The 24,781-nt window shown below is 35.6% G+C and overlaps 2 protein-coding genes across 3 annotated transcripts; one reads left to right on the top strand and one right to left on the bottom strand.

Moving 5' to 3' along the window:
* Window positions 1-6,288: 6,288 nt before the first annotated feature.
* LOC141708225 (uncharacterized) lies at window positions 6,289-11,574 on the top strand. Its single transcript, XM_074511741.1, has 4 exons — window positions 6,289-6,445; window positions 6,960-7,158; window positions 7,241-9,975; window positions 10,098-11,574. Exons 2-4 carry the CDS (start codon window positions 7,135-7,137, stop codon window positions 11,344-11,346), a joined length of 4,008 nt encoding a protein of 1,335 aa, XP_074367842.1. The 5' UTR covers window positions 6,289-6,445; window positions 6,960-7,134; the 3' UTR covers window positions 11,347-11,574.
* Window positions 11,575-13,892: 2,318 nt separating this feature from the next.
* Window positions 13,893-15,683, bottom strand: LOC141708226 (uncharacterized). 2 transcript variants are annotated; one of them, XM_074511742.1, is made up of 3 exons: window positions 15,543-15,683; window positions 14,681-14,780; window positions 13,893-14,566 (listed from the first exon to the last, which is right to left on the bottom strand). In XM_074511742.1, exons 1-3 carry the CDS (start codon window positions 15,558-15,560, stop codon window positions 13,893-13,895), a joined length of 792 nt encoding a protein of 263 aa, XP_074367843.1. In that variant the 5' UTR covers window positions 15,561-15,683. The 2 variants fall into 2 exon arrangements, with proteins under 2 accessions (XP_074367843.1, XP_074367844.1); XM_074511743.1 differs by having other exon boundaries at window positions 14,681-14,744; window positions 15,543-15,678.
* Window positions 15,684-24,781: the final 9,098 nt, after the last annotated feature.

The following is a 24,781-nucleotide window of genomic DNA, read 5'->3' as shown; positions in this document are numbered from 1 at the left end:
CTGTTCCAACTCTAGTTCATAAGTCTTCAAGATTCCATATAATCTTTCAAGAGTGAAGTCCTTATAATCCTGAGAGTTTCTTAAGGAGACAGTCATGGGTTTCCATTCCTTTGGCAAGGATCTTAAGAATTTAAGATTTGAATCCTTCACCTGGTACACTCTACCATACAGCTTCAATCCATTCAACAGCTTTTGGAATCTGTTAAATGTGTCATTTAAAGATTCATTTTCTTCAAAATGAAAATACTCATACTGTTGAATGAGAAGCTGCATCTTGTTCTCTTTTACTTGTTCTGTACCTTCACACAGCAGCTGAACTGTGTCCCAAACCTCTTTGGCAGTTGAGCAATTTATCACATTATCAAACATATCCTTGTCAAGACCATTAAACAAAATGTTCATAGCCTTCTTATCCTTGTGGACTTCTTCTGTGTCTTCCATTGTCCATTCTGCTCTAGGTTTTGGAATGGATTGACCAACAGCAATTGTGGCCGTAGCAACTGTGGCTACTTTGTGGGGAATGTGAGGACCATTCTCAATACAGTTTACATAACCTTCATCTTGGGAGAGTAGATGAAGGTGCATTTTCACCTTCCAGTGGTGATAACTGTCTCTGTCAAGAACTGGGATTTTTACTCCAATATCCTTTTTACTCATCTTTGTTAGATTCCAAGATCTTTAAACTCTTTGTTTGTCAAGAGCCTACTCTGATACCAATTGTTATTTCTAGAGAACTAACAATGAGATTTACAGAAGGGGGGTTGAATGTAAATCTCAAAACTTTTTCAAGTTTTGAGCAGTTTATAAAGACTGTGTGTTCAAGATGAACAAGTGTGTGAATTGCTTTAAGCTGATACAGACAGATATATATTCAAACACAAATGTAAAGAACACAATAAACCTTTAAAAACTTTTCTGGTGGATTTGTTGTTCCACCAGAGATGGTATTTCAGAAATTCTGTGATCTAAGAATTTGATCACAGCTGCATCCTAGTACAAACTAGATAATTTTTCTCTCAAGATTTTTCTAAACAGCTCTGGAAAAATTCTTATCTAATTACTAGCTACTACTTGGTTTATATATTACCAAGTTTACAAGTGAAGACAAGGATATATAAAATAATAAAGTAAGATCTCCACTTGTTTCTTCTCCAGTTCACTCCAGTACTTTGTTGACTTAATGTCTCTTTATACTAGAGTAGAACGGCTGCTTTTTCTGATGTTCCTGAAATTAGGCTGCCACATTTCAGTTATCTCTGTTCACCCACGTGCCTCTGTTTGTAGGTACAACTACCACTTATCAGCGGTTAATCAACAGAACATCCGTTGAAGCTTTCATCCGTTGATGCACTCATCCGTTGAAGGATGTTATCCGTTGAAGCTTTAGAGACATCCGTTGAAGCTTAGCTTCTCATCCGTTGAAGGTCTTTAAGTCATCCGTTGATACCACTTCATTTATACAAAATTACAAGGCATGAAATATTTACAATTGGCCTTCCTATCTGCATATCTTCTAGTAGTCAACATGACACATAGTTTCTCTCAACTTCTAAGAATTACATCTTAAATACAGAAACTGAAATATGCTACAACACTAGACTTATTTCTAAGTAAAGCTACACCATCAACGGATAGCCAAAGTGGTCTTATCCGTTGAGGCTACAGACACTGAATTTCTACTTAAGTGTTTTGTTAAACATATCATCAAACTAATGCACATATATTCCTAACACATCTCTGTCAATCCATGTGCCTCTGTCAGCTTTGTTAACTGTCACTATCAACTGCTATGAGACTGAGCATCCGTTGAAGCTTTCATCCGTTGATGGCTTTATCCGTTGATGCTCTAGCAGTTGAAGCTTTATCCGTTGAAGCACTTATCCGTTGATGGATATTATCCGTTGAAGCATTAGAGACATCCGTTGAAGCTTTGTTTCTTATCCGTTGAAGGTCTTCAATATCCGTTGACACTTCTTCACTTATACAAAATTACAAGGCATGAAATATTTACAATTAGCCCTCCTATTTGTACATCCATTAGTAGTCAACATGACTGATTATTTCCTAACAACATCTAAGAATTACAGCTTGAAACCAGAGAGTGAAATGTGCTACAATACCAAACTTATTGCTAAGTAAGGTTACTCCTTCAACGGATAGCCAAGATGGTCTTATCCGTTGAGGCTACAAACACAAGATTTCTACTTAAGTGTTTTGCTTAACTTATCATCAAACTAATACACATATTCCTAACAGAATCTCCTCCTCCCGACTCCTTATCAATCCCTGAAAATAAATATGAATGCAACAAGTAAAATGAATGCAACAACTAAAATGAATGCAACAACTAAAATGTACTAGACAACTAAAATATATTAGCAACGAGTAACGAACAATACCATATAAGTGTATATGATCCAGTCATCAAACCATGTTACTGGAGCTAGACTCTGCATAGATGATGCATGAACGTGATAGTCCTGAACAGTAAGACCACCGGGAATCCTCGACTCCATCCCAAAGCCCCATCCCCAATATGAATATACAACATTCTTTTTTGTCATGCTGAGACTCTTATGTTGTGCTCCAGAGTTTGAAAATGGAGAGAATAGAAGAGAAGAGAAAAGATAATTTTAAAATTTTCCTTCCAAGGCGTGCTCCCGAGTTTTTTGGTGAGAGGAGAGAAATGATCCGGAGAGAAAATTCCTTACAATTTTCCCCCAAAACTTTCTTCCCAAAAATGGGAAGATTTAGAAAGATCCTCTCACATTATCTTCTTCTTTTTATCACTTCCTCTCCTTTTTTACACAAACTCGGGAGCACAAGACAAATTTATTTTCTTCTACTATTTCTCTTCTCTTCTCTTCTCCTCCTATCTATTCTCTTCTCTTCTCTCCCAAAAAATCTCGGGAGCACAGTGTTAGTGATACTTCATTTCTCTTCTTTCATCCTGCGGGATGCAAGCTTCGCGGGCCTATTAGATGAGGCAATAGTCTGGGGTGGCTGAGACACATGCTGGGATGACTGTGTCATGTCAACGACATCCTGGGCAGGAATGACTGGAATGTCAAAGTCGTCAGTCGAAGGTGCAATGAAATCTGGTTTTATGTTCTGAAATGTGGGAGATCTATGGGCGGGTCCTTTGATCTTCTTCATCAACCGAGAGAATGGTGTGAGGAAGGTACCAAAAATCCTCCCAAACTCCTCCACAAACTCAGGAGGAACCCTATCATCCAGCTGCTTCAACATATTAAGCCCGACAACCATCTACAAATAAAAACAAGCAAACATTTTTTTATTAATTCCACAAAGATATCATATGTGCAAGATGAAATACGTGTGAATGCAAATTTGGTAGTGTGTGGTGTAATGTGAAATATGCATATTTGTAAAATACTTACAACTTCATATCCCTCGAGGCTATCATACAACTCCCTCGTCTTGTACTGCTGCTGAGGCTATGGATCCGGCTTCCCTATTCGCATACGAGATATATCAGCATACCACGCCATGTAATTAGCCTCGGAAGCAATGTCAACCGAGTCATCAACAAGTCCATCCAAATCTGAACAAAACCTGACCCATTTTCCAATATCAATGAACCACCGTACAAGCCAATCCTCCCCTGCAAATATGGCCTCCTTAGCCCCTATAGCCAACCATGTTCACCGGTGCCCGTGGAATCTGGGGACTAGCACCAAACTATCTGTTCACCCTGTTCGGATGATGTCACTCGACCACATCATAACATACAAGGGAAACTCGACCGCACCCAGCTAACTGTGTCTGTATCATCTCACTGTCCATAACATCGTCGAATCTAGCATACGGCCTCCAAACCACCTCATCACCAGCAACACCATCAAACTCACCCCTATAGAACGATAAGTTGTGATGATGACCTGTCTTCCTGCGCTTCTTTGAAACCCCCACATGAGTATCACCAGAATAGTCCCATCCCTCAACAACCGAATAATCCTCCTGACCAGGAGTCCGTAAAGGCACGCTAATACGAGGAAATCTCTTATAAGACCAAACATGTAACTCCCAGACACAACAAGCAATGCTCTTACTACCCTTCTTTGCAGCAATCTCCAAACCCCGGTATATATGAGCTAACACAGCTGCACCCCAAGTATAGTAAGGAATCTCTCGCATATTAATCAATGGGTGCATATAACGAACATGAACAAAAGACCGGTTGATGCTAGGGAAGAGGATACAACCCATCAAGAATAGCAGATACGCCTTAGTATGTACAACCGTGACCCTCATATTATTCTTCTCAGGCTTTTGTGCACCATATCTCTCAAACAACCACCCTAGCTTGATGCTATTCCGATACAAAGCCTCCTTCACCTTCTCCTCGGTCAAAGGTTCAAACCAGTTATTAACAAAATACGCAGCCTTGTTCTCTATCACCCCACAAGTTAGTGCATCCCCCTGAACTGGCAACCCTAGAATAAACCCTACATCCTCCAAGGTAACAGTCATCTCCCCTACCTCGTGAAAAAAGTGTTGGTCTCCGGTCTCCAACGCTCTACCAAAGCAGATATCAACCGAGTGTTAGTAGCCAAGACAACAGCAGGGTCTGCAAAAATCCCAAACCCAAGCATGTATAACAATTCCCGCTCTGGTCTCCTTAACTTCCAATCATGCAATGACTTGTTCCCAGAATAGCTCTGCAACTCCTCTCTCCCTGCACCATCCCAAACATCCTCACTAACGTGATACCGATTATCCCAAATAACATTATGCGCGTTCAGACCCTGTAACATATTCCCGAAATCACCAAAATTATCCATACCTGAAAATATTGTCAACATAATTCATCAATCACCACAATAAAAACACCACCACGTACACAATAAAAATAATTACCACATATATAATCATCAAGTACACAATACATTAACCCCTATATTCGCAATTCGTAATTATACACCCATTTGTTCGAATAATTGTAAAATTCATCCCAAAATTCATATGTTAATTACAACCCAAAAATTAAGTAGCGAAATTTAACCCCTAAATTAACCCTAAATTCATAATTATAAATTCTTAATTTAATTCGAATTTCACACTAATTTTTTCATTAAATTCAATTTATACACTAAATTAATTTAAAATTAACACTAATTTAATTCGAATTTCACACTAATTTAATCCGAATTTCACACTAATTTTTTCATTAAATTCGATTTGTACACTTAATTAATTCGAAATTGACACTAATTTAATTCGAATTTCACACTAATTTTTTCATTAAATTCGATTTATATACTAAATTAATTCGAAATTAACACTAATTTAATTCAAATTTAACACTAATATTATCATTAAATTCGATTTTACATTAAATTAATTCGAAATTAACACTAACACTAATTTAGTTCGAATCTAACACTAATATTATTATTAAATTCGATTTTACACTAAATTAATTCGAAATTAACACTAATTTATCCTAAAAATCTAATTAAATTAATCCTAAAAAACGAATTAAATTTTCATACTACAACACTAATATTTTTTGAATTAAATCAATTCCAAATTATGAACCCTAGAAATTCTAAAAATTCGAATTTAATCATGCTACGATTCATATGTTAATTCATTACAAGGATTTATACATTAATTAACCCTAAAAATTTGAATTACATACATAAAATCAGATCTACACCAAGAAAAAAACATAAATTTATATCAATAAAACTGTAAATAACAAAAAGATATCGAATATATACCTTAATGACGAAAAATGAGAATGATTTAAGCTTTCAGGGATCTTGGGTTGCTGGGTTTTTTGCTTCTGCTGGGATTTTTTTCTTCTGCGGCTGTTTATATGCGACTGTGTTTGTGTTTGTGTATATTTGAGAGTCTGTGTTTGCTAAACATTAGGCAAACACCAACCGCGGAAATTTTCCACGGCCCGTGGGCTAGGGGTATTTTAGTAATTTCTCCAGATCGCTGAAATTTTTCACGACCCGTCTGTGATCTCAGCCCTTCATTCCCCCATCCAACAGCTAGAAAATGTGTTTGTTGTGAACCGATCTACAAGACCGGCCCCTTAAAAAAAAAGAAAAAGAAAAGAGGTGCCAGATAGGTCAAAGTCAAACAAAACAAAATAGAACGCGTAGGCCAAAATATCACAAGAGACGACAAAGCAAGCAGTCGTTTTTACAACCACTAATAATCGTGTGTCATGTCAGTCATGGCATGTGTGGTGTTGAATAACAAAGAAATAGCAAGTTTACTCAAATACCCCTTGTGTCTATCTTTCACAATTATTTCATTGATTGCCCCTTTCAATTCGTCCCCTATATATATTATATATACAACAACAATACCCTCTTCAACAAATCTTCTTCTCTTCGCCTTTCCTACAGATCTACAAACATTAGTTTCTGTATCTATATCCTCCCCATCTACCCCTTTTCTTTAGGTATTTTCATTCTTAATTGTTTCCTTTTATCTCAATTTGTTTTTTTGTGTATTTTTATTAATCTTGCAGCTTTATTGTTTTCTTTTTTGTTATTGATGATTCATAAAATCTTCATCTTTATTTGCTTAAATATTGGTCCTTTTTTTATGTATATGTGTTTTTTTTGTAAGTAGTGTTTGACCTTTTAAAGTGGTGTTGAGATGTGTTTGCAGACAAGGGCTTGTCTGAATTGTTGTTTATGTGACCTAGTTTGTGTGGTCCTCTTCTCTCTGTTTAATTATCTGTTTGTTCTTATGAGTTTTATTTAAAGTTTGAAGCTTTAGTAATGTTTAAGAGCTAATTATATGCCTTGCTGCTATTAATGGAGAGTATGTTTAAGAGCTAATTAAACTCCTGTATCAGTTTTCTTTAATTTATATATAAGGATTTTCATTGCATATGGTTATTTGTTATCTTAAGCTCAATCGTTTCTTTGGGCATGCTGGTTTGTTGATCTATTTTATTTCTATCGTAGGCTGTCTGCATTGAATTGAATAGCAAAAAGTGTGAGAAGGTTGTCATAACTGGATAAAGTTGCTGGCTTTACGGAGTAATTTCTTTTAAGGAAAGGTCGGGGCTATTGGAACTTGAAATTGCTTCACAAGTGTGTTTGAAGGATAAATTTATCCAATTGATCGAGATAAAGAGTGATGTCTGTTTCGGGGAATGAAGAGGTATCTAGCTTTATTTTTATGTTTGTTACTGGTTTAGTTTTTAAATCGATCTTTTCTTAATTGCTTTTACTATAAATGACAGATGACTAACTATTATGCGACTATACCTATCAAGAAAAGGAAGTTTCCGATGTTTCAATATTCTCCACCCCCGCCGGATGAACAATCTTCGCTTCCTGTCGAAGGTGTTCAAAATTGTTTAGTAGACGATAAAAGTTCTAGCATTTGTCAGGAGTCATCTGTTTTGAGTGCTGATATTGAAACAGTCCCCAATGAGGATAAGAAGTCGGTGTTGGAAACTAAAAGGGAAATTCCCACCAATACGAACGTTAAGTTGGTTGGAGTGAGTCAGGAGTCATCTGTTTTGAGTGCTGATATTGGAACAGGCCCCAATAAGGATAAAAAGTCGGTGTCGGAAACTAAAAGGGAAATTCCCACCAATATGAACGTTAACTTGGTTGGAGCAAATCAGGAGTCATCTGTTTTGAGTGCGGATATTGGAACAGGCCTCTATGAGGAGAAAAAGTCGGTGTCAGAAACTGAAAGGGAAATTCCTACCAATACGAATGTTAACTTGGTTGGAGCAAATGCAGATCTTTTTAATGGTAAAGCTAATGCGCCTACATTTCACTTTGACTCTTTGTACACTATAAACAGAGAAGAGAATGTTTTACTATCCAGGGACCCGAAAACAGTAGGAGTTGTTAAGGTTGATTTGCCTCCTAATGAAGCCCCTGCCACACTTGTGATAAAAAAGGAAGTGGATAATATAATGGATTACAGTTGTACAACTGAACTTCTTAGGATGCCAGAGACTGTCCAAATGTTTTTAGGGACTAGAGAACTCATTGTTTCTATGCCAATGCTTGGTCTGAATGGTAGTGACTTAAAGCAGAACCTTGATAAATCATATAATACTTCATTAGGCTTGTCTATAAATCAGGATAAGTGCCTTGAGGAATGCAAAAGTAGTGATGTTAAGTCCCAAGTTTCCAGCCCCTTTGTTCAAACCGATAGGTTGAAATGGGATCTCAATACCACAATGGACGATTGGGAAGGTCCTGGTGCTGATGGGGATGCTCCAGAACCGGTGTTTAGTAGGGAAACAAAGATGGGTGATATTAATTGTACAGAACCTTTAATAAGCTCAAGTGGAGTACTTGGTGATATTTCTGATGCTGGGCAACAGTTTCATGGAGAAACTGACACCATTTGCGTGCCATTTTTACAGACTAGTGGGCAAAATATATCTGACAACTCCCTTCAACCAGGCTTGTCTACGTTACTGATTTCAAATTCTAAAGTAGAACCCTTAGCTTCTTCACTAGGTACATTAAATTCTTGCGGGGTCCCAGTCCACTCAGATACGGCTGAAGTTTTGGTTTCCGTTGAAAACTCTAGTTCTGCTGGTAATGACGCAATGAAATCTGAACCATATTTTGAAAACATCAAACTTGATTCTCCTGGGAATAAATGCAAATCCATGGGATTACCGGAATTAGTAAACAAGGAATTGCTACAGAGATGCAGTTTAAAAGCTGGCGATCTTGTAACTGGTAAACCTGATGACGTAATTGAACCTAGATCAATAAAATCTGAACCAGTTCTGGGTATTCAAGGAGCAGATGTAATACCATGCATGTCAGTTGAAAAGGTTGTTCAGCTTCCGGTTAATGTTTCTTCCACAAGTCCTTCAGGTTTACTAACTTGTCCAGTACCGTTGAAAAGTGGGGTTGCAACAGGTCAGTTTGAAATTTCTATCCGTAAAGAAGTGCCGTTGGGAACTAAAACAACTCAGGAAACCTCTAACATGGTTGAACATGTTACTGAAAATATGGATTTTTCGTCACATGGAAATGAGAAAAATGAACCAAGGGCAGATGAAGATATGCAATATTCCAATGGTCCAGAGTGTGCAAAGAGTTATCGTCCTCTCGATTTCGGCGGGGATATTATAAGCGATAAGAAAGTCAAAAATGTTTCAGCTGATGTGTTGGAAGAGGATTTTATTGAGTTCGATTGCAAGGCAGAGAATAAAAATAATATCGCTGTTCACACGTACTTAATTGGTAGACATGATATCAGTAAAGATAACAAGCATGGAGATTGTGAGCATACAGCAGCAGACGTGTTGACACAAAACAGGAAGGAAGAAGAAATTATCTTGAATGATTATGATGGTAAACTTTCATCAGCTTTTTCTCATGATGATGGCAACACTGATGGAATCCCTTATTGGAGTGATGGTTATGTTGAGGATCAGGGGGAAACTAGTGATGATCATATCAAAGAATGTGTAGATTCTATCCAACAAAGTGGGCAGATTACAAGTAGAGGTATTTATTTGCAGGGTGATCAGTTTATTGATAGAGACAGTTCTTTTCAGGATTCATCAACAATTGAGGAGTCTGAAGCCATCAAGATGGCAATAAATGTTACACAGAACAGATTATATGATCTTCCAATGAGTGATGTTCAAATGGGTTATGATACAAAAGAATTATCTAATGAGAGAATTAATGGAGATCAAGAGAATAAAACTAACGTCAGTCAGATGAAAGATGTAAAGTTGAAGGGAATAAAAAAGTTGGAGGAAGTGGATCCAACTTTATTAAAGCCAGATTCGTCTATTACTGTTAATGATGCTGCAACTGCGTCTAACAGTGGTGGTAATCAGAGCCGGATTATAACCTTGCCTCAAGGTTCTAATTTGATGTCCCCTTGTACGCCTAGATTTGTAACAGATAGATCATTGATATCAACAAGAAGGGAAAGATATGCTGATGAAGATGAGACAATATTTCTACAAAGAAATAGGTACCTGCTGCATACTTTGTGTTCCTATTACCACTAACCACCTTCTGTCGACAACCACTTCATCTTTTAGATTGTATGTAGACTTATGAGGTTTAACATTAATTTTTATGGCATTTTCCCAGGGTTGAGAATTATGCTGATGGCCCACGTAGATTTGAAAGAGGCAGGTTTCAAAGTCAGCCATACAGAATTTCTAGAGTTGGTCAAATACGTGGAAGAGGAAGAGGGAGAGGTTTCAGGCAACGTGATGAATGGGATTTTGACCATAACTCTAGTGCTGACATTTTTGACGGCCCGCCTAATTATCGAGTTCCCAGACATAAACATGCATCTACTGGCGGTAATGCACTGGTTGAAGATGATAGTTATCATATCAATCAAAGCAGGGGTTTAGGCATGGGTAGGGGAGGAATCAGACCAAACAGAGATGTTTTACCTTCTTTCGGTCATCCATCATCGAGGAGGTTCTCTACTAGAGTTGGGGATGTTACTAGAACAAGGGGTATTCAAATGGTGCGAAGATATCCGGGGAATGCCTTCTCAAGTAGATGTACGGATGAAAATGAATTTAGGCATGATGAGAAGTTCACCAGGGACTTCTCTGAAGATCATACAGGACCCATCTTTAATTCTTCTCGGCCTACATATCAAAGATTTGATAATCGGTTTGCCCGAGGAAACAGAAATTTATCTAACATTCCGAGAAGGGGTCTTCCTCGAGCTAGATCAAAATCCCCAGTAAGATATGAAGGACATCAAAATGGTTCCTGGTCATCCCCTGAAAGAGGATCTCCTGATGGTCGTCGTCTTTCCAGAAGGTGTGGCTCTCCTTATGTGGCCCGGACTTCTCACGATTTCTTGGATGTAGAACCTGAAAGGATTGACCAGCCTAGGTCTGCTAACCCTGATTTGAGAAGCCCATCTAACCGGATTGTACCAAGAAATAATAGGACACTTGATATTGTAGATACTCGAGAAAGGACAGACAGTGATGAATTTGGTGGCCCAATTCATTCTGGTAGGTATCAAGACCTTAGTGCTAATAGAAAGGGTGATGAGAGAAGAAAGGGAGGTGATAGATGTGGTAACATTAGTTCTTTTTGTCCACCTTATAATGCTGATGGTGGAAATCTGCAGTTTAACTCAGACGAGAGACCCAGGCCTGTCAGGTTCTGTACTGAAGATGGTTCAGAGTTCAACGAAAGAGGTAACGTAAGGAAAAGGGACTTTGAAAGGAGGATTAAGAATAGACCTGGAATTGCACAAAGTATAATGAGAAACCTGGAGGAGGGAACAAATTACCGAGAAAATAAGCAGGTCTGGCATGATGATGCTTTTGACGATACCTCTAGAATGAAAAGAAGATATTAATTTATTTCTCTCTGCTGCTGTGAATCTGCATCGAGTAACTCTACGAGAAAAGCCGTCAGTTGATGGAATTGATATTGTATCATCAGGTTTGCATCAAAGTGCCTAATAGTGTAAACGATGATGTTAGGAATTTGTTGCTTGACCTATAGTTAAAGGTATGAAGTACGCAAAAATGTTGGAACTTCAATTGGGCACATTGTCATATTAAATTGTGCAAGTTGTTATTTACATGGGTGGTTGAATGTATTTCCAATGTGATCTCTTGACAGCCATTTTTTCAAGCATAGTATGCCTTGTGTACTAGTAAACTTGGCCTAGTATATGCAGCCAGCTGCTTTTTTTTGACAGGAGTATGTTTCTCACTTCTAGAAGCTCACAACCAGGACTATGATTTTAGCGAGTTTTGTAGTGTCATTTAAGATCATATACTTTCTGGAGACGGATTGCCATAATCTGCTAAAATCCCTGGTTATGCATTAAACTTAAATCTAATGTATGATGTTGGCTGATGTTCCACTCTTCTCTGCAAATTTCCAGAAAAGTCTCCCTTCAGTCAAGAAATGGGCATGTTGGGGAAATCACTCATTTTGGTTTGCCAATGGACTATTTATAGATTGCAAATGTGAAATTTGATATAGTCTTGCCTCAGAATGTTACGTTCGAGGTTACATAAACAGCTTCTTGCATCATGCTTTGGCAGCTGCGGCTGTAATCTGTGGAATTTTACTCGGGGGACAATTTAATGTGCTATAAATCTTTAATGTGCTGGAAAATATAACTAAATTGTTTAGTATCCAGTAGTGTTCGGCAACTAGCCTTGGGGAGGCAGATATTAACTGAAGGAGTGCTAATGGGAAGGGTATGTACAGTATAAATGTCTGTTTATCAGTAGTGTTCTGCGTTGATAAAAATGTGGAAATCGACTCTTAGTTGATTGATCTACATGGTTTTCACAGCATTGACTAGTACTAGCAAAGCCGCAAGAAGGCTTGTAGTTGTATCCTGAACCCGTCTTCCTTTCCATGCACAAGTGCTGCATAGTTCTAGAAAGGATGAAGAATGAGTCAGTAAACCTTCTGCAGTTAGGTTTTAACAGTTGACTACAATAGCCATCTTTGTTGGCCGAAGTAGTTTTTATTCGGCAATCAGGTCCGCAATGGTTAATTACTTCCCTTCACTTTCTGAAGAGTTTAGATGAACCTGCACTCCAGCAGTTTCATGTGGTTGATTCTTATGATGTGGGAGTTGAAATCACATGCCATAATTTCTGATTTCATCTCGCAACAGCAAGTGAAATAAGAGAAGATTGCTGAATTCAAAGTCAAGATATAATCAAAAGTACTACTGATGAAAAGAAAATCCAAAGACATGTAAATTCAAAACCAGTCATAAATTGAGTATGAAGTACAACCAAGAGCAAGGGCTAACACGCCAATCTTTCTGTTTTGAAAGTTGAAAGAAAGAACAGAGAGTACTTTTTGCATAAAATTTTGACTTGTAAGTCTGATAAAATCTTAGGCAACCGGCACCTAAATTCTGCCCACAAAAATAAACTTCCAGATGGTACAGATACATTCTCCTGCATAAGGAAAAACCTGCAAATAGTACAGGGTATAGGAACTCCACTGACAGTTGCTTTCATCTCCTCTTCCCCGGGGCATTTCTAGCAAAATCACTCTTTTCAAAACTACATTCCCTACCTTTAGCAGCCACCTCCACCTGTGAGTTTCTTTCGTGCCTTGCAAAGGAACGAGAGTTTCCATCTGACTTCAATCTTCTAGGAAACTCTACACGGCTGCCCAGCCTTTGGATGTGTGTGGACACTCCTCCGCCAGAAGATGTTTGGTCCTGTTTATTCAATACATGGGTAGGAGAGCATAAAGAAGATTCTGACTGTGACTTCCAGTCGTGTTTGCTAATATGATCATCTTGATTGAAACCCGTAAAGGTTGAATGGTCTCTCCTACTCGAGTACTTCTCAGGCAAGCGCTCATTATAATTTTCCTTAGGTGCTCCCATTCCATGTTGCTGGTAATAGTTGGACTTTTTCTTTTTATTACGTTTCTTTTTGCTTCTTAAGGGAGGGGATCTCCAGTAGGTACCATTGGAATCATCTCTATCAGCTGGTAATCTCTTTTTAGTGGAGGGCCTATAAATGTCATTCGGGAAATTATCTGAAAATTGCCTGTTATCATAAGAGCTAATGTCGCTTGCCCTAGAGAGTGGGCCAGAATTCATGTCTCTTTCCCTAGCAGGTGGGCCAGAATTCACACGTCTTAGCCTGGAATGGTCTTGATCCTTTGAATAACGATGACTATGAGGATTATAGCCTCTTGATTCCTGGTAAGTGATCGGAAAGCCAACCTCGCAACCTTTGTTCTTATTTATCCTACACAATGGAAAGAAGTGAGGTTGTTGATGTTTCCGTAATCGGGGTAAAATGGTGCAAGGAATAAAGGTAACATGAAAGGGAAATGATATCAGATCTGAAACACAAAGAAATTATAGCTATCAAAAGTAACAAGGTGCTATGGAAGTCATAAGGATTACCTTTGGCGCTGCCTAAATGGAAAATTAGTTCTCTGTATGGGACCATTATATGGAGATTCATCATGTGATGATAGCTTTTTTCTGTATTTCCCTGCTCCGAATTCCCTTGTTTGTGAACCGTTGTCATTAAGCTCGCTATCTTCTTCTTTTGCATTGGCATCATCCTGATGATTCCATAACTGATTTCTGTTCTTGTAATTGTTTTCAAAAGCATCAATATAATCTGCACCAACCTTTTCATTGTCCCGTTGTCCAGTTTCTAAGCAGTCGACTTTACTATTCTTCCAGACATATGTATCAGGCTCTCTTAGTTCCCCATCTTCAATGGGAGAATCATAACCTGATTGTAGGTTGCTCATGCATTCAACACTAATCACATGACCCATATTGTTCCCAGAAAAATTCGAGTCCCTGCAACCAGATGAAAGATCTTCAGAAGTTAGCTTAGGGTCCTTCCCTGAATATTTTTGAAGATCTTTACTGCTTTCATCTTTCAGACTATCTACATAGCATGCAGGTTCGCCTATAGTTGGTTTGCCATTCTGTGTTCCATCATTAGTTAAAGATTCTGCATTTGGTTCTTTCCAGTCATCCATCATAAGGTTAAGATCCCAGTGTAACCTATCAGTTTTTTGAGGGATCGACTTGTCTAATGCTCCATCATTTGTTGCTGCAAAGGAACATTAGTAATATACTAATATTAGACTACCAGTAACATACACCACTAGTACAGGAAATAACATCAAGAACTTCTATATTCAATACATGAACCAACTCGTCTCACCATTTTCTACCTCAGTAGAACCAGCTGCAGAATTGTACAAGAATCTCCTCTTTTTGAATGGTACCTGCATTGGATTGGCAATTAGATTCCTATACATACTCTGCAAGCAACCATGAAAATGAATCAAATCTTCACGCTTGTATAACAAAACACTTTGTCATATCATCATGCACATATAGAATTGATTGCATCAATAACTTGCGTGATAAGAAAATGGCTCTTTATGATATATATGAAGGCCAACACCAAGTAACGCGCACATACACTCTGCATTGCCGGGCAGAGGAACAGAGAGGGCTAACCTAAGCCCTACCCTGGAAGATTTCTTAATTTTTTTTGAAAAGGTAAAAAAAACACAAAGACCGGACCGTTCTTTACACCGACCGGGTCACATAATTATCGATAATTTTTTTTGGATACGAATCTTTCTAAATCTCAAGTCTGGAATATTTTTTATAATTATCAATAAAAATTTTAAATACGAATCTTTCTAAATCTCGAATCCGAATTTTTTTTAATTTTATGAAAAAGTAAAAGAAATCACCGAGACCGGATCGTCCGAATCACATAACCATTGATAAAAAAAATTAAACGAATCTCTCAAAATTCCAGTTCCGTCACCGCTATTGGCCATACTAACAAGCAACATTTTGTCGAAAATCAGGACAGAATATAAAAAAAAAACATCAACTAATGCAAATGGTTCTATTCAGCAAATCATCACCACAATCCAATAAAGAAAACCTTGATAAACCAAGAACAAATGCCCCTTACATTCATATAAACAATGAAAAGAAACATACCAAAACAAAACAATAGCATGATTGCATGAAATAAATCAAACATCTAAGAAATGATATACCTGATCAGAAGAACTCATGGCGTTGATGCAGACAGCACGACTACTAACAAATGAGCTGATACGTATGTCTGTGTACTTCTGTCTGTCTAAATGTATTTTTGTATGGGAATGGATTGTAAACTGGCTTAGATGTACGTTTAGATTAAGATAAGATAATAATAATAGTAAACAAAAGAGGCTGTGAAAATATTTTGAAACAAAGCACTCGAGCTGCATAACTACTATAAGCTATATTTTACAGCCTATTGACTTCTTCTCCCACTTATATAGTCAGCACTCTTCCCCCTTGTTAGTAGATCCGGATTTAATTTAGATATTTCTGCTTTGAATTATAAAATTAAATCTGAAAAAGTTTAGATAATTTTATATTCAATACATTTATTTTATGAAATTAATATTCATGATAATTGGAAAAGGTACATTTTTGTACATAATTCTAATTCTTTTTCATTTGAAAAAGTCGGTTAATATCGAATCGAATTAAGTAGGTCATAATTATTATCTTTAAAAAATTCAATATTTTTTCGTCCATAAGTAGCGGATCCGGTGCAGAACCGTATTATTTATGACGGTAATTTTTTAAACTTTTGGATATCATAATAATTGGATACGGTATACTTTCGTACATAATTTTAACTCATTCTTATATAAAAATTTAGTATGATAATATATTATTATGACATCTAAATACAACACATTTGTATTTATAATATAATTTTTTTGAAGAAAAGTTAAATAATTGTTGTACTTATTCAATATATAAAAGCTAGAAAAGAAATAAGTAAATTTATTATAAGTATACCATTTTTTTCAAATCCTGACCTCTTCTAATAAATATAATGGGTATTACCATGCAAATTTAAGAATTAACTAAAAAATTGGGAATGGAATGAAAACTAAAAACAAAAACAAAGTTTGTCCAAGTTACATTTAATATGTTTTGTTGGAACAAAAGTAGGTTGTGATATGAAGTTTGGAATCTTTCTAGCAAGAATGACAAAAAGTTGAAAATGTTGTGCCTTATAGACTTTCATTCATGAATTGAGTTGTGATTACGTGAATATTAATTATCAAGGATCCAGGTTGAAAACAAACCCACTTACACACATATTCTTTCTTCTCAACTTAGGACTAAGTTTCTAGGAATCTGTCTATTATTACAAGCCTGGCTAAAAAATTGTAATGAGGCTAATAGTAGCAGAAATATATAAACAGGTGTTAATTGTAAGTGCTACTTAAGTAGGAGCTTACTACATATCCATCTAATTACTAGTAACTTTTGTTACCCAAGGCCATGGTTTTGGAATACTAAAACACCTAATTTGGTTATGTTATTGTTATCGGTAATCATTTTAGATTACTTAAAACCCATGCATCATCTAAATGAATCAGTCATCTTACCATTAAAATATATTTTTAACCCCAATTCAGTCTAGCGCTTTTGTAAGTTTTGTTATTTGTAACATATAATATAGTACTATATCAAATTATTTTAAAATATCTAATTTAAAATATGTTTTACTTATAAATTTTATAAATATGTACATAATGTTTGTTAATTTATTTTTTCCATTTTCAAATATGTTATTATATTTATAATTATAATAATTATTTATTTTTATTTTATAAGACTAACATAAATATAAAAATATTATTATTAAATCTTATTTTATTAAATATAAATCTTATTTTTACTTATAGTAATATAAAATAATTAAATTAATGTTAGTTATATATTTGAATTAGTAATAAAAAGTATTTTGACTATCATCAATGGAACATAAATCCTCAAAACATCTCTAATAGTTTAAAGCCGGAAAAAAGTATGTAAACATTTCATAAAAAAATATTATAGAAGTTATATAAAAATTTAGTTCATTCTGGGTATTTTTTTTTGTCAACATATTTGACACGTATTTTAATACTATTATTAATTATAGTTTTATAATTTATTTTTAAGATTTGCTTTTTCTTTATAAAAGTTTAAAAATTATATTTTTATTTAAAAGAAAAAATAAAATTATTAAGGAAAGCATGTTTTACGGAGTTTTAAAATGCGTGTCAATCTCCTGTCACCCAATGTAAAGAATTCAGTGGGACGCGGGGAGTAGTTGGTAATTACGTACCTTTTTTAACTTATTTTAATTTTTAATTTTTTAATTTTTAATTTCTAATAATTATGTTTTTAGTACTTTTTTTAATTCAAAATTATAAAATAAGATAATTATATTGAGTAATTATTTATTTCCATCTAATTTAGTAAAAAAAATTCACTGACTTGTAATTAAATTTATCCAAACACGTAATTTTTACTAATGAATTTTCATATACTTATCACCTAAATTACACTTATTCACTTAAAATTGATCATGATAATAACATGACAATCATATTTAACAAATTTTACATAATCATTATTTTATATTATTTTAACTAATCACCTTAACAAATATCATCAAATATCATCGAATATAAACTCTAACATTTTCCAAATAAAAATAATAATTATGTTTTAGCTAATTTGCTTAACTATTATTCTCGGAAATGCTCTAAGTCATAAGCCTAATCAGCTTAATACGTTGATCGAGAATTGTTGTGTCCAAAATTTTAGATGGGCTCGATTTGAGACCCATAAGAATATTAAGAATATTGGGCTCAACTGGCATCAATGTAAGGCAATTCAGGTGTGATTTGGGCCTAAGTGAATGAATAATTGGAAGATGTTCGAGGAAGAGTTTAGGTTCTCATAGGTGCATGGGCCCATGAGGTCAGGTTCCACTGGTTGTCGAGGTATTCAGACGAAGCTGCAGCTCCTTCGTAGGGTCCAGCTGATAATGGACAAATGGACATGGTCATGGTAAGTGCAACTATGCACTACAAGAAGCCCCAGAGAGGTAGGAGAGGTGCTAAGAGCACCATGGTATGGTATATGGTCATGTAGGCGGGGTATATGGCTGTAATTCTAGTCGGATAGCTCGTGAGCTCATGCGGCTCAAACTCTTTTAAGTACGCTCGACTTGACTCGTTTAATTAAATGAGCTAAGTTCGGATAGAGTTTCTGGCTCATTTAACTAAACGACCCGGCTCGACTCGCAAAATTAAACGAGCCGGGTTCGGGTAAAGTTTTAGGCTTGATAAAGTATAAAATTAAATGAGCCCGCTCACCCAACTCGTTAAAACGTCTCGTTTAGCTAAACTGTAACACCCCCAAATCCGGGGTCGGGGATCCGGGTTGTCACGAGTTCCATTTCCCCTAAAAACATTTAATCTTAATACACAACCAACTACTGTGTACTGTGACCCTATAATATACACACACACACCACAAGTTATAGTCTCAGAGATGAATATCAAAAATAGCACAAGTCAATTTATTCCACAATTATAAGTCATTACACCTCAAAAGGGTTTCTGAATAGATTTACATATTTTTTGCCATTATTACAATTCATAAATATACATAAATCTGGTACATCAAAAGTTGAAAGTCTGGCCTATTGGTAGTTCCTACCTCAGCTACAGCGGCATCAACGCCTACCGGAAACTGCGGAACATTTCCTATCCGCTCGCAAATTGGGAGCTTGGTCATGTTCATCTTGTCTAGCTATTGTTGTGCGATGAAAGAATAAGGCAAGGGTGAGCAACAAGCCCACCAAAATAATATGTATAATAATTAACAATATATGAGCATTCTCATAGTTCTCATAAAAGTCTTGGTCAAGCAGAAATGAACCAAGTTTGATATCTTAACGCGACGAAGTCGCAAAATATTCAGTATACATATACTTTTCAAAATCTTTGAAATCCTCTGCCATGCATAATATACACAGAGTTCCAGTTTATAACTGTATAAAATTATCGTTGCAAGGTGATCTCATTTATCTAACCTTGTCTCAACATTTTTCTGAAAATCTTTGTCATGCATAAGATAACCAATTAATAGATATAAGTTGAAAAGATGAAGTTACAAGATACTCCAATATACTTATATCTTTGCCGAATACTACTTGAACTACCACCGTTCAAGGTATAATCAGTTTCAAAAGTTCATCACATAGATGAGACTACAAGATAAGACTTGAATAGAATCAATCTTTGAAATATTGTTCAAAAGAAATGAAGTTACGAGATACTTCATTAAGTCCTAGTATATATATATACACGCCTATATATATTGTTAGGCCCTTAATCAATTGTAGAGGGGGGGGTGAATATAGTTAATTCAATCAATTCGATAAAGTTTCAACAGAATCAACAGTTTTTATATTAACTGATTAAAAACTTATTACAATTGTACTCTCTCGAAAGGATGAACAAATATCCTTGAGAACTGCTAGGTTATGCGAAAGATATAACAATATCGCAATACATATAGCATGAACCTAATATGTACTTTATATAGAGCACAACTACCAATGTATAAGGAATCATATTCTATTAACAACAAGGAAACCTATACAATTGCTTCTGAGATAAAGTCCTTCACCGACTTGAGTTCCTATTTCCTTTTCCTCCTCAAAGATCAACTGATGTGATAAATACTGATTTCATCATCCGTTGAAATCATCATCCGTTGATATCATTATCCGTCGATTATCAACATCCGTCGATGCAGTCATCATTCGTCGATGCTTGTAGTCATCATCCGCCGATGCTTCTGATAGTTTCTATTTGATATCATCAATTGCTCCTAACAATCTCCCCAACTTGTTCATTATGAAAATATAGACAAGTTCCAATTGATGATGTCAAAACTATTTTAATGTAGGAATCAAATATACATATTCAATTTTGCTTCACTGAATATCAGACTTTACTCTTCATCTTAAACTGCTTCTTTAACTTGAGCAATGTCAGAGGTTAATTACACTTCCTCAGCTCAGAATGCTTCAATAAAAAAAATCTTCCTTCTTCTTCTTTCCAACAGCTTTGGCTTTAGACTTTGAAATCTTTGACTTCTCTCATATCTTATATTTTCCTTTAAGCTTCAAGTCAGCAGTTACTATAACTTGTGATCTGAGATCTTCTACTTGAATGATTTTCCTTATAACTACACCTCTGGTTGGTCTGTTAAAAGGATCATCTTCATAAATTACTTGAGAAATAACAACAATATCATCATTTGTTGTTTTCATGGAATTCTTGAAGTCTTCCTCCATTTTCCTTAGTTGTTCAAGATCAACTCTAGAATTTTCTTTTACAAATATTCTTCTACTCTTCTCAGAGTCAAATAATCGAATCTTCGGATCCTTGTAGAACAGAGTTATTTGTCTTTCAGAGATTGAAGAAATTGATTTGCTTCAGCACCAGCTTCTATCTCCAGAATACCTTGGTCTTCATCAGCAATGTTAATCCTTCAATTTTTCTTTTTCTTCTTTTATTTTCTCCTTTTTCTATCCTTCCGTCCCCCCTTATTTCCTCCATCAGAATTTTTAGCATCAGTATTTGTCAATGACAGCTGTTTGCATTTAGATTTAATAATATTCTTCCCCTTTTTGGCATCATCACCAAGCAGTAGAGAAAGAATCAGCTCCATTGAATTTTATACTTCTGTAAGTTGAGCAGACATTTGATCTTGTTTAGCTTCCAATCTAGCTTGATTGGCTTCAATTGTAGTTTGTCTGACAACTATTGGTGAAATTTGTTTCTGAATTTCCTGATGAGTTGTCATCTTTGAAGCAATCAAAGATTCTTTAATCTGATTGATTTGAGTAGTAGTAGCTTTATGAGCTGTGTGTAAGGATCTAACAACTAAAGTTGATATTTTCAGATGATTCAGCATATCAGGATTTGTAATCTTCTGTTCTTCTATTTCCAGATATGCAACAACTTGTGTTTTGGAAATAGGATATGTATTATCTTTCCAATGAACATTCCTGAGATTATCAGAATAATCCTTTTCTTTTGTAGCATCTAACTCTTTCAGTTTCTGTTCTCTCACATGCATAGGCATATCTTCAAGGAAGAATATATCATCCTTAGGATCTATAATAACATTAGAATCATTAGGTTCTTCACCATCATTAGATTCTTCAACAACAACCGGATTTTGCATTAATTGTTGAACTTTATCACTAGCTTCAGCATGAAGATTTGAATGAGAAATTGGTGCAATATGTGATCTAGTAGTTTCAGAAGTTTCCACACCTTTTGCAGTTAACTTCACATCTTCAAGTATTGTAGAGAAATGAATTGGAGCTTCGAGATTAACTTACAGAACTTTAGTTCCTGTAACATGTTGTGATGATTCTGAAATGGATGAAACTTTATGAATGGATTGTTGTGCTACTACATCTTCAGCAACAACATGAATTTCCTCATATGATGGTAATTTAGAATAAATGGACTATTTTTCAACAAAAATAGGGATTATACTATTTGGTGGAATAGAAAAATGTATGGACTACAAGAAAGTATCAGTACTTAGACTTATAGGGAAATTAATAGCCTTTGGTGTATCAGAGTGTTCTTGATGTTCAACAGAATGCTGTTCAGCATCTGTTTCTTTAGAACTCTGAGCACCTGCAAATATATAGCAAATAAACCTTAATCTCTCTATTCTTTTAAAATAGTCTCACTACTCCTCACACCACACATCTAATGACATTTAATAGTCGGAGCTTCCTCACAAGGATTACTAAATCCTATCTCTCATCTACCTCTCCTTTTTCCAGGAAGGATCCTGCCTCTCTTAATTTTTTTTTCTCTCAATCTTTTCACGCATCTCACAGAAAAAGGCTCAGAAAGATTGTCCTACAGAAATAAGAGGTGGCTAAAGAAGGGTGATATGTGGTCATACAACTAGAGGTAGTTCTTAAATAAGATCTAGTAGTAATCATGCCAACAAGATTTATATCATGAAAAATGTAATAAATGTTGAAAGAACTAGATCAGTATTTAGAATAAATGCTGATAAAGTAATAACAGTATATATACCTTGTGAATACATAATTTAGCTCACAGTTGATACTGTGGTTATGACAGTTGTTGTTCATCAATAATGAGAACCTCCATTTGAATTGGAGAGGATTTAATCAGGTTACTGTCATGTACCATGATCTCAAACCTTGTTCTTCTTACAAAGAACTAACACTTGAATGTCTTTATTGAAAGCTATCATAGAGTCTTCAGTAAAAACTGATGAAACCTCTATGTCTCTGTTAGTGTAATAACCCCAATTTTTGGAAATTTTTGAAACCCTTATGAATAGTGTTTTTGCTGAATGGGAAAACTTTTCATGCCACACTATGTAGGGGTTCTGGTATGGATATTTTGAGATTTTATTAGTACTTTATATGGGATATAAATGTATGTAAAGATCGTCAGAATCCAAATTCCGAACACTTTGATTTTTCCGGAAATCCACTAGATACGGAAAGAATTGAGTATAAGGTAACAGGATAAAAAGGATTTAAATTAAAGGATTATAAGAGAGGATCATAAAAGGAATATAATATATTGAGAAAGGTTAAGGGAACCTAAGTAATAAAATCCCGGGTATGATCCCTCAAGCGATAAACGAAAACGAAAGTTAAGCAAACCGTATAACAGATCAGCGATCATTAGAAAAACAATTAGGAAGTTAATCAAGGGGATTAGAGAGGATGATGTCACCCAACCAATGAGAAGAGGACAAAGAGGGAAAGATGACATCATAGCATGACATAAGCATGACATGGGAAGGAAGGAGGTGTGGTTGAATTAGAACCACACAAAGTCCAAGGTTAAATAGGTAATTAACTAACACAAAAACAAAACCAAATCAACCAAGCCAAACAAATCATTTTTCACCAAAACAAAATTCTATTTTCTCATCACCAAGAACATTGCTCTCGGCTTTTTACTATTTCAAAAGGAAATTTTTTCAAAATCCAAGATCCAAGCTTCCTAAATTGGTAAGATAATTCCCTAGTGTTCCTTATGCATAGTTATGGTTATATTATGAGTTTAAGCCACCAATTCATTCTCTATCTTCTCCAATAAATCAATGAAGAAGACAATGAATAGTGATTTCAAGGTTTTAACTTTATTTTTCTTGATTTTCCTTTAAGATTCAAGCTTTCCTAATACTCCTCAAGGCTTCTTAAGGCTTCCTAGCTACTCACACCACTTCAAGGAAGGTATATCATCTCCAAACCCTAGCTTTAATTTGTATACTAGGTTGATTTTGCTTGTTAGGGTAAATAGTAGCTTGAAGCATGTTTGTTTAAGATTTTGGGTTGGAATGGTGGTGATTGAATTGTTGAAATCTAAAGATTGGTTAAAGAATGTAGTATAGTTTAAATTCAAGTTTTAGGAGTAAGTAAATGGATTATAATGAGTTGGTTTGGGGCTGTTATAATGTATTTTTGATGGAGTTTGGATTGAATTGTGAATTGGGGTTGAATTGTGGTTGTTTTGAGTTGGTTTAAATTTGGGAAATCGCGTAAACATAGCCGTCGTAATGCCCGATTTACCGTAGACTGTTTTTGTTCTTAACATCAGAACCCTTGAACTCACTGCTAGGTTTTTACCATTGCCATGTTTAGATAGTTCATGTTACGAGCTTCGTTTTGATATGTGGTTCGTTTGATTCCGATGAACGGTTTAGGAGAAACGGCTGTTTTAAGTAACGATGTTTCGCGAACGAACCCTTACCCCTCACCTTACTTTGAAACATAAGTTAAAGACCTTAAAAGACTAATTGAAGTATGAAACATTTATGTAAGGTGTAATAGGCAGTTGGTAAGACACCCGCGAAGGAATCGCCTTAAAACTCGTAATGGTTAAATTATTAAAATTGGTGGAGCCGAGGGTACTCGAGTGACTTAAGAGAATCAGTAAGCGCAAAGCGAGCGTTAGAGTCTAAGTTGGTTAATGTATATATTTACAAGTGACTTTGGTTTAATTCCAACTTACTTGTTGTTTATAGGTTACCAGACTCGTCCCGAGCCATTCGTAACCCCCAGTCGCTCAGGCAAGTTTTCTATCCGTTATACTGTTGTTGTGATGTATATGTGTATATGCATTATCTTGCGATAGATGCATGTTGGTTAATTAGCAAATGTTGCGATATATTGAAGCATGCTGATATGGTATATATATGCATGCCTGTTTCGTATTCTTGCCATATATATCTGTTGGTTCAGTTGATAATACCTATGCTAGAGAATAGCGGTAATTTGCATATACCCTTAGTATAGGGACCCAAAGGTGAAAACATTTTCTAAAACCGGGAGTCGAGGATCCCGAGTAGATTT

This window comes from Apium graveolens, chromosome 2 (assembly GCF_009905375.1).
Source record: "Apium graveolens cultivar Ventura chromosome 2, ASM990537v1, whole genome shotgun sequence".
Classification (NCBI taxonomy): domain Eukaryota; kingdom Viridiplantae; phylum Streptophyta; class Magnoliopsida; order Apiales; family Apiaceae; genus Apium; species Apium graveolens.
Note: the sequence above shows the minus strand (reverse complement) of the source record. Positions and strands in the feature narration are given on the sequence as shown.

Excerpts from the sequence above, each read along its gene's own strand:
- LOC141708226 (XM_074511742.1), bottom strand. Across the intron at positions 14,567-14,680 it reads TTCTACTGAGGTAGAAAATG|CAACAAATGATGGAGCATTA; the intron begins GTGAGACGAGTT and ends GTTCCTTTGCAG.
- LOC141708225 (XM_074511741.1), top strand. The coding sequence starts at position 7,135 with ATGTCTGTTTCGGGGAATGAAGAG. Across the intron at positions 7,159-7,240 it reads CTGTTTCGGGGAATGAAGAG|ATGACTAACTATTATGCGAC; the intron begins GTATCTAGCTTT and ends TATAAATGACAG. Across the intron at positions 9,976-10,097 it reads ATATTTCTACAAAGAAATAG|GGTTGAGAATTATGCTGATG; the intron begins GTACCTGCTGCA and ends GCATTTTCCCAG.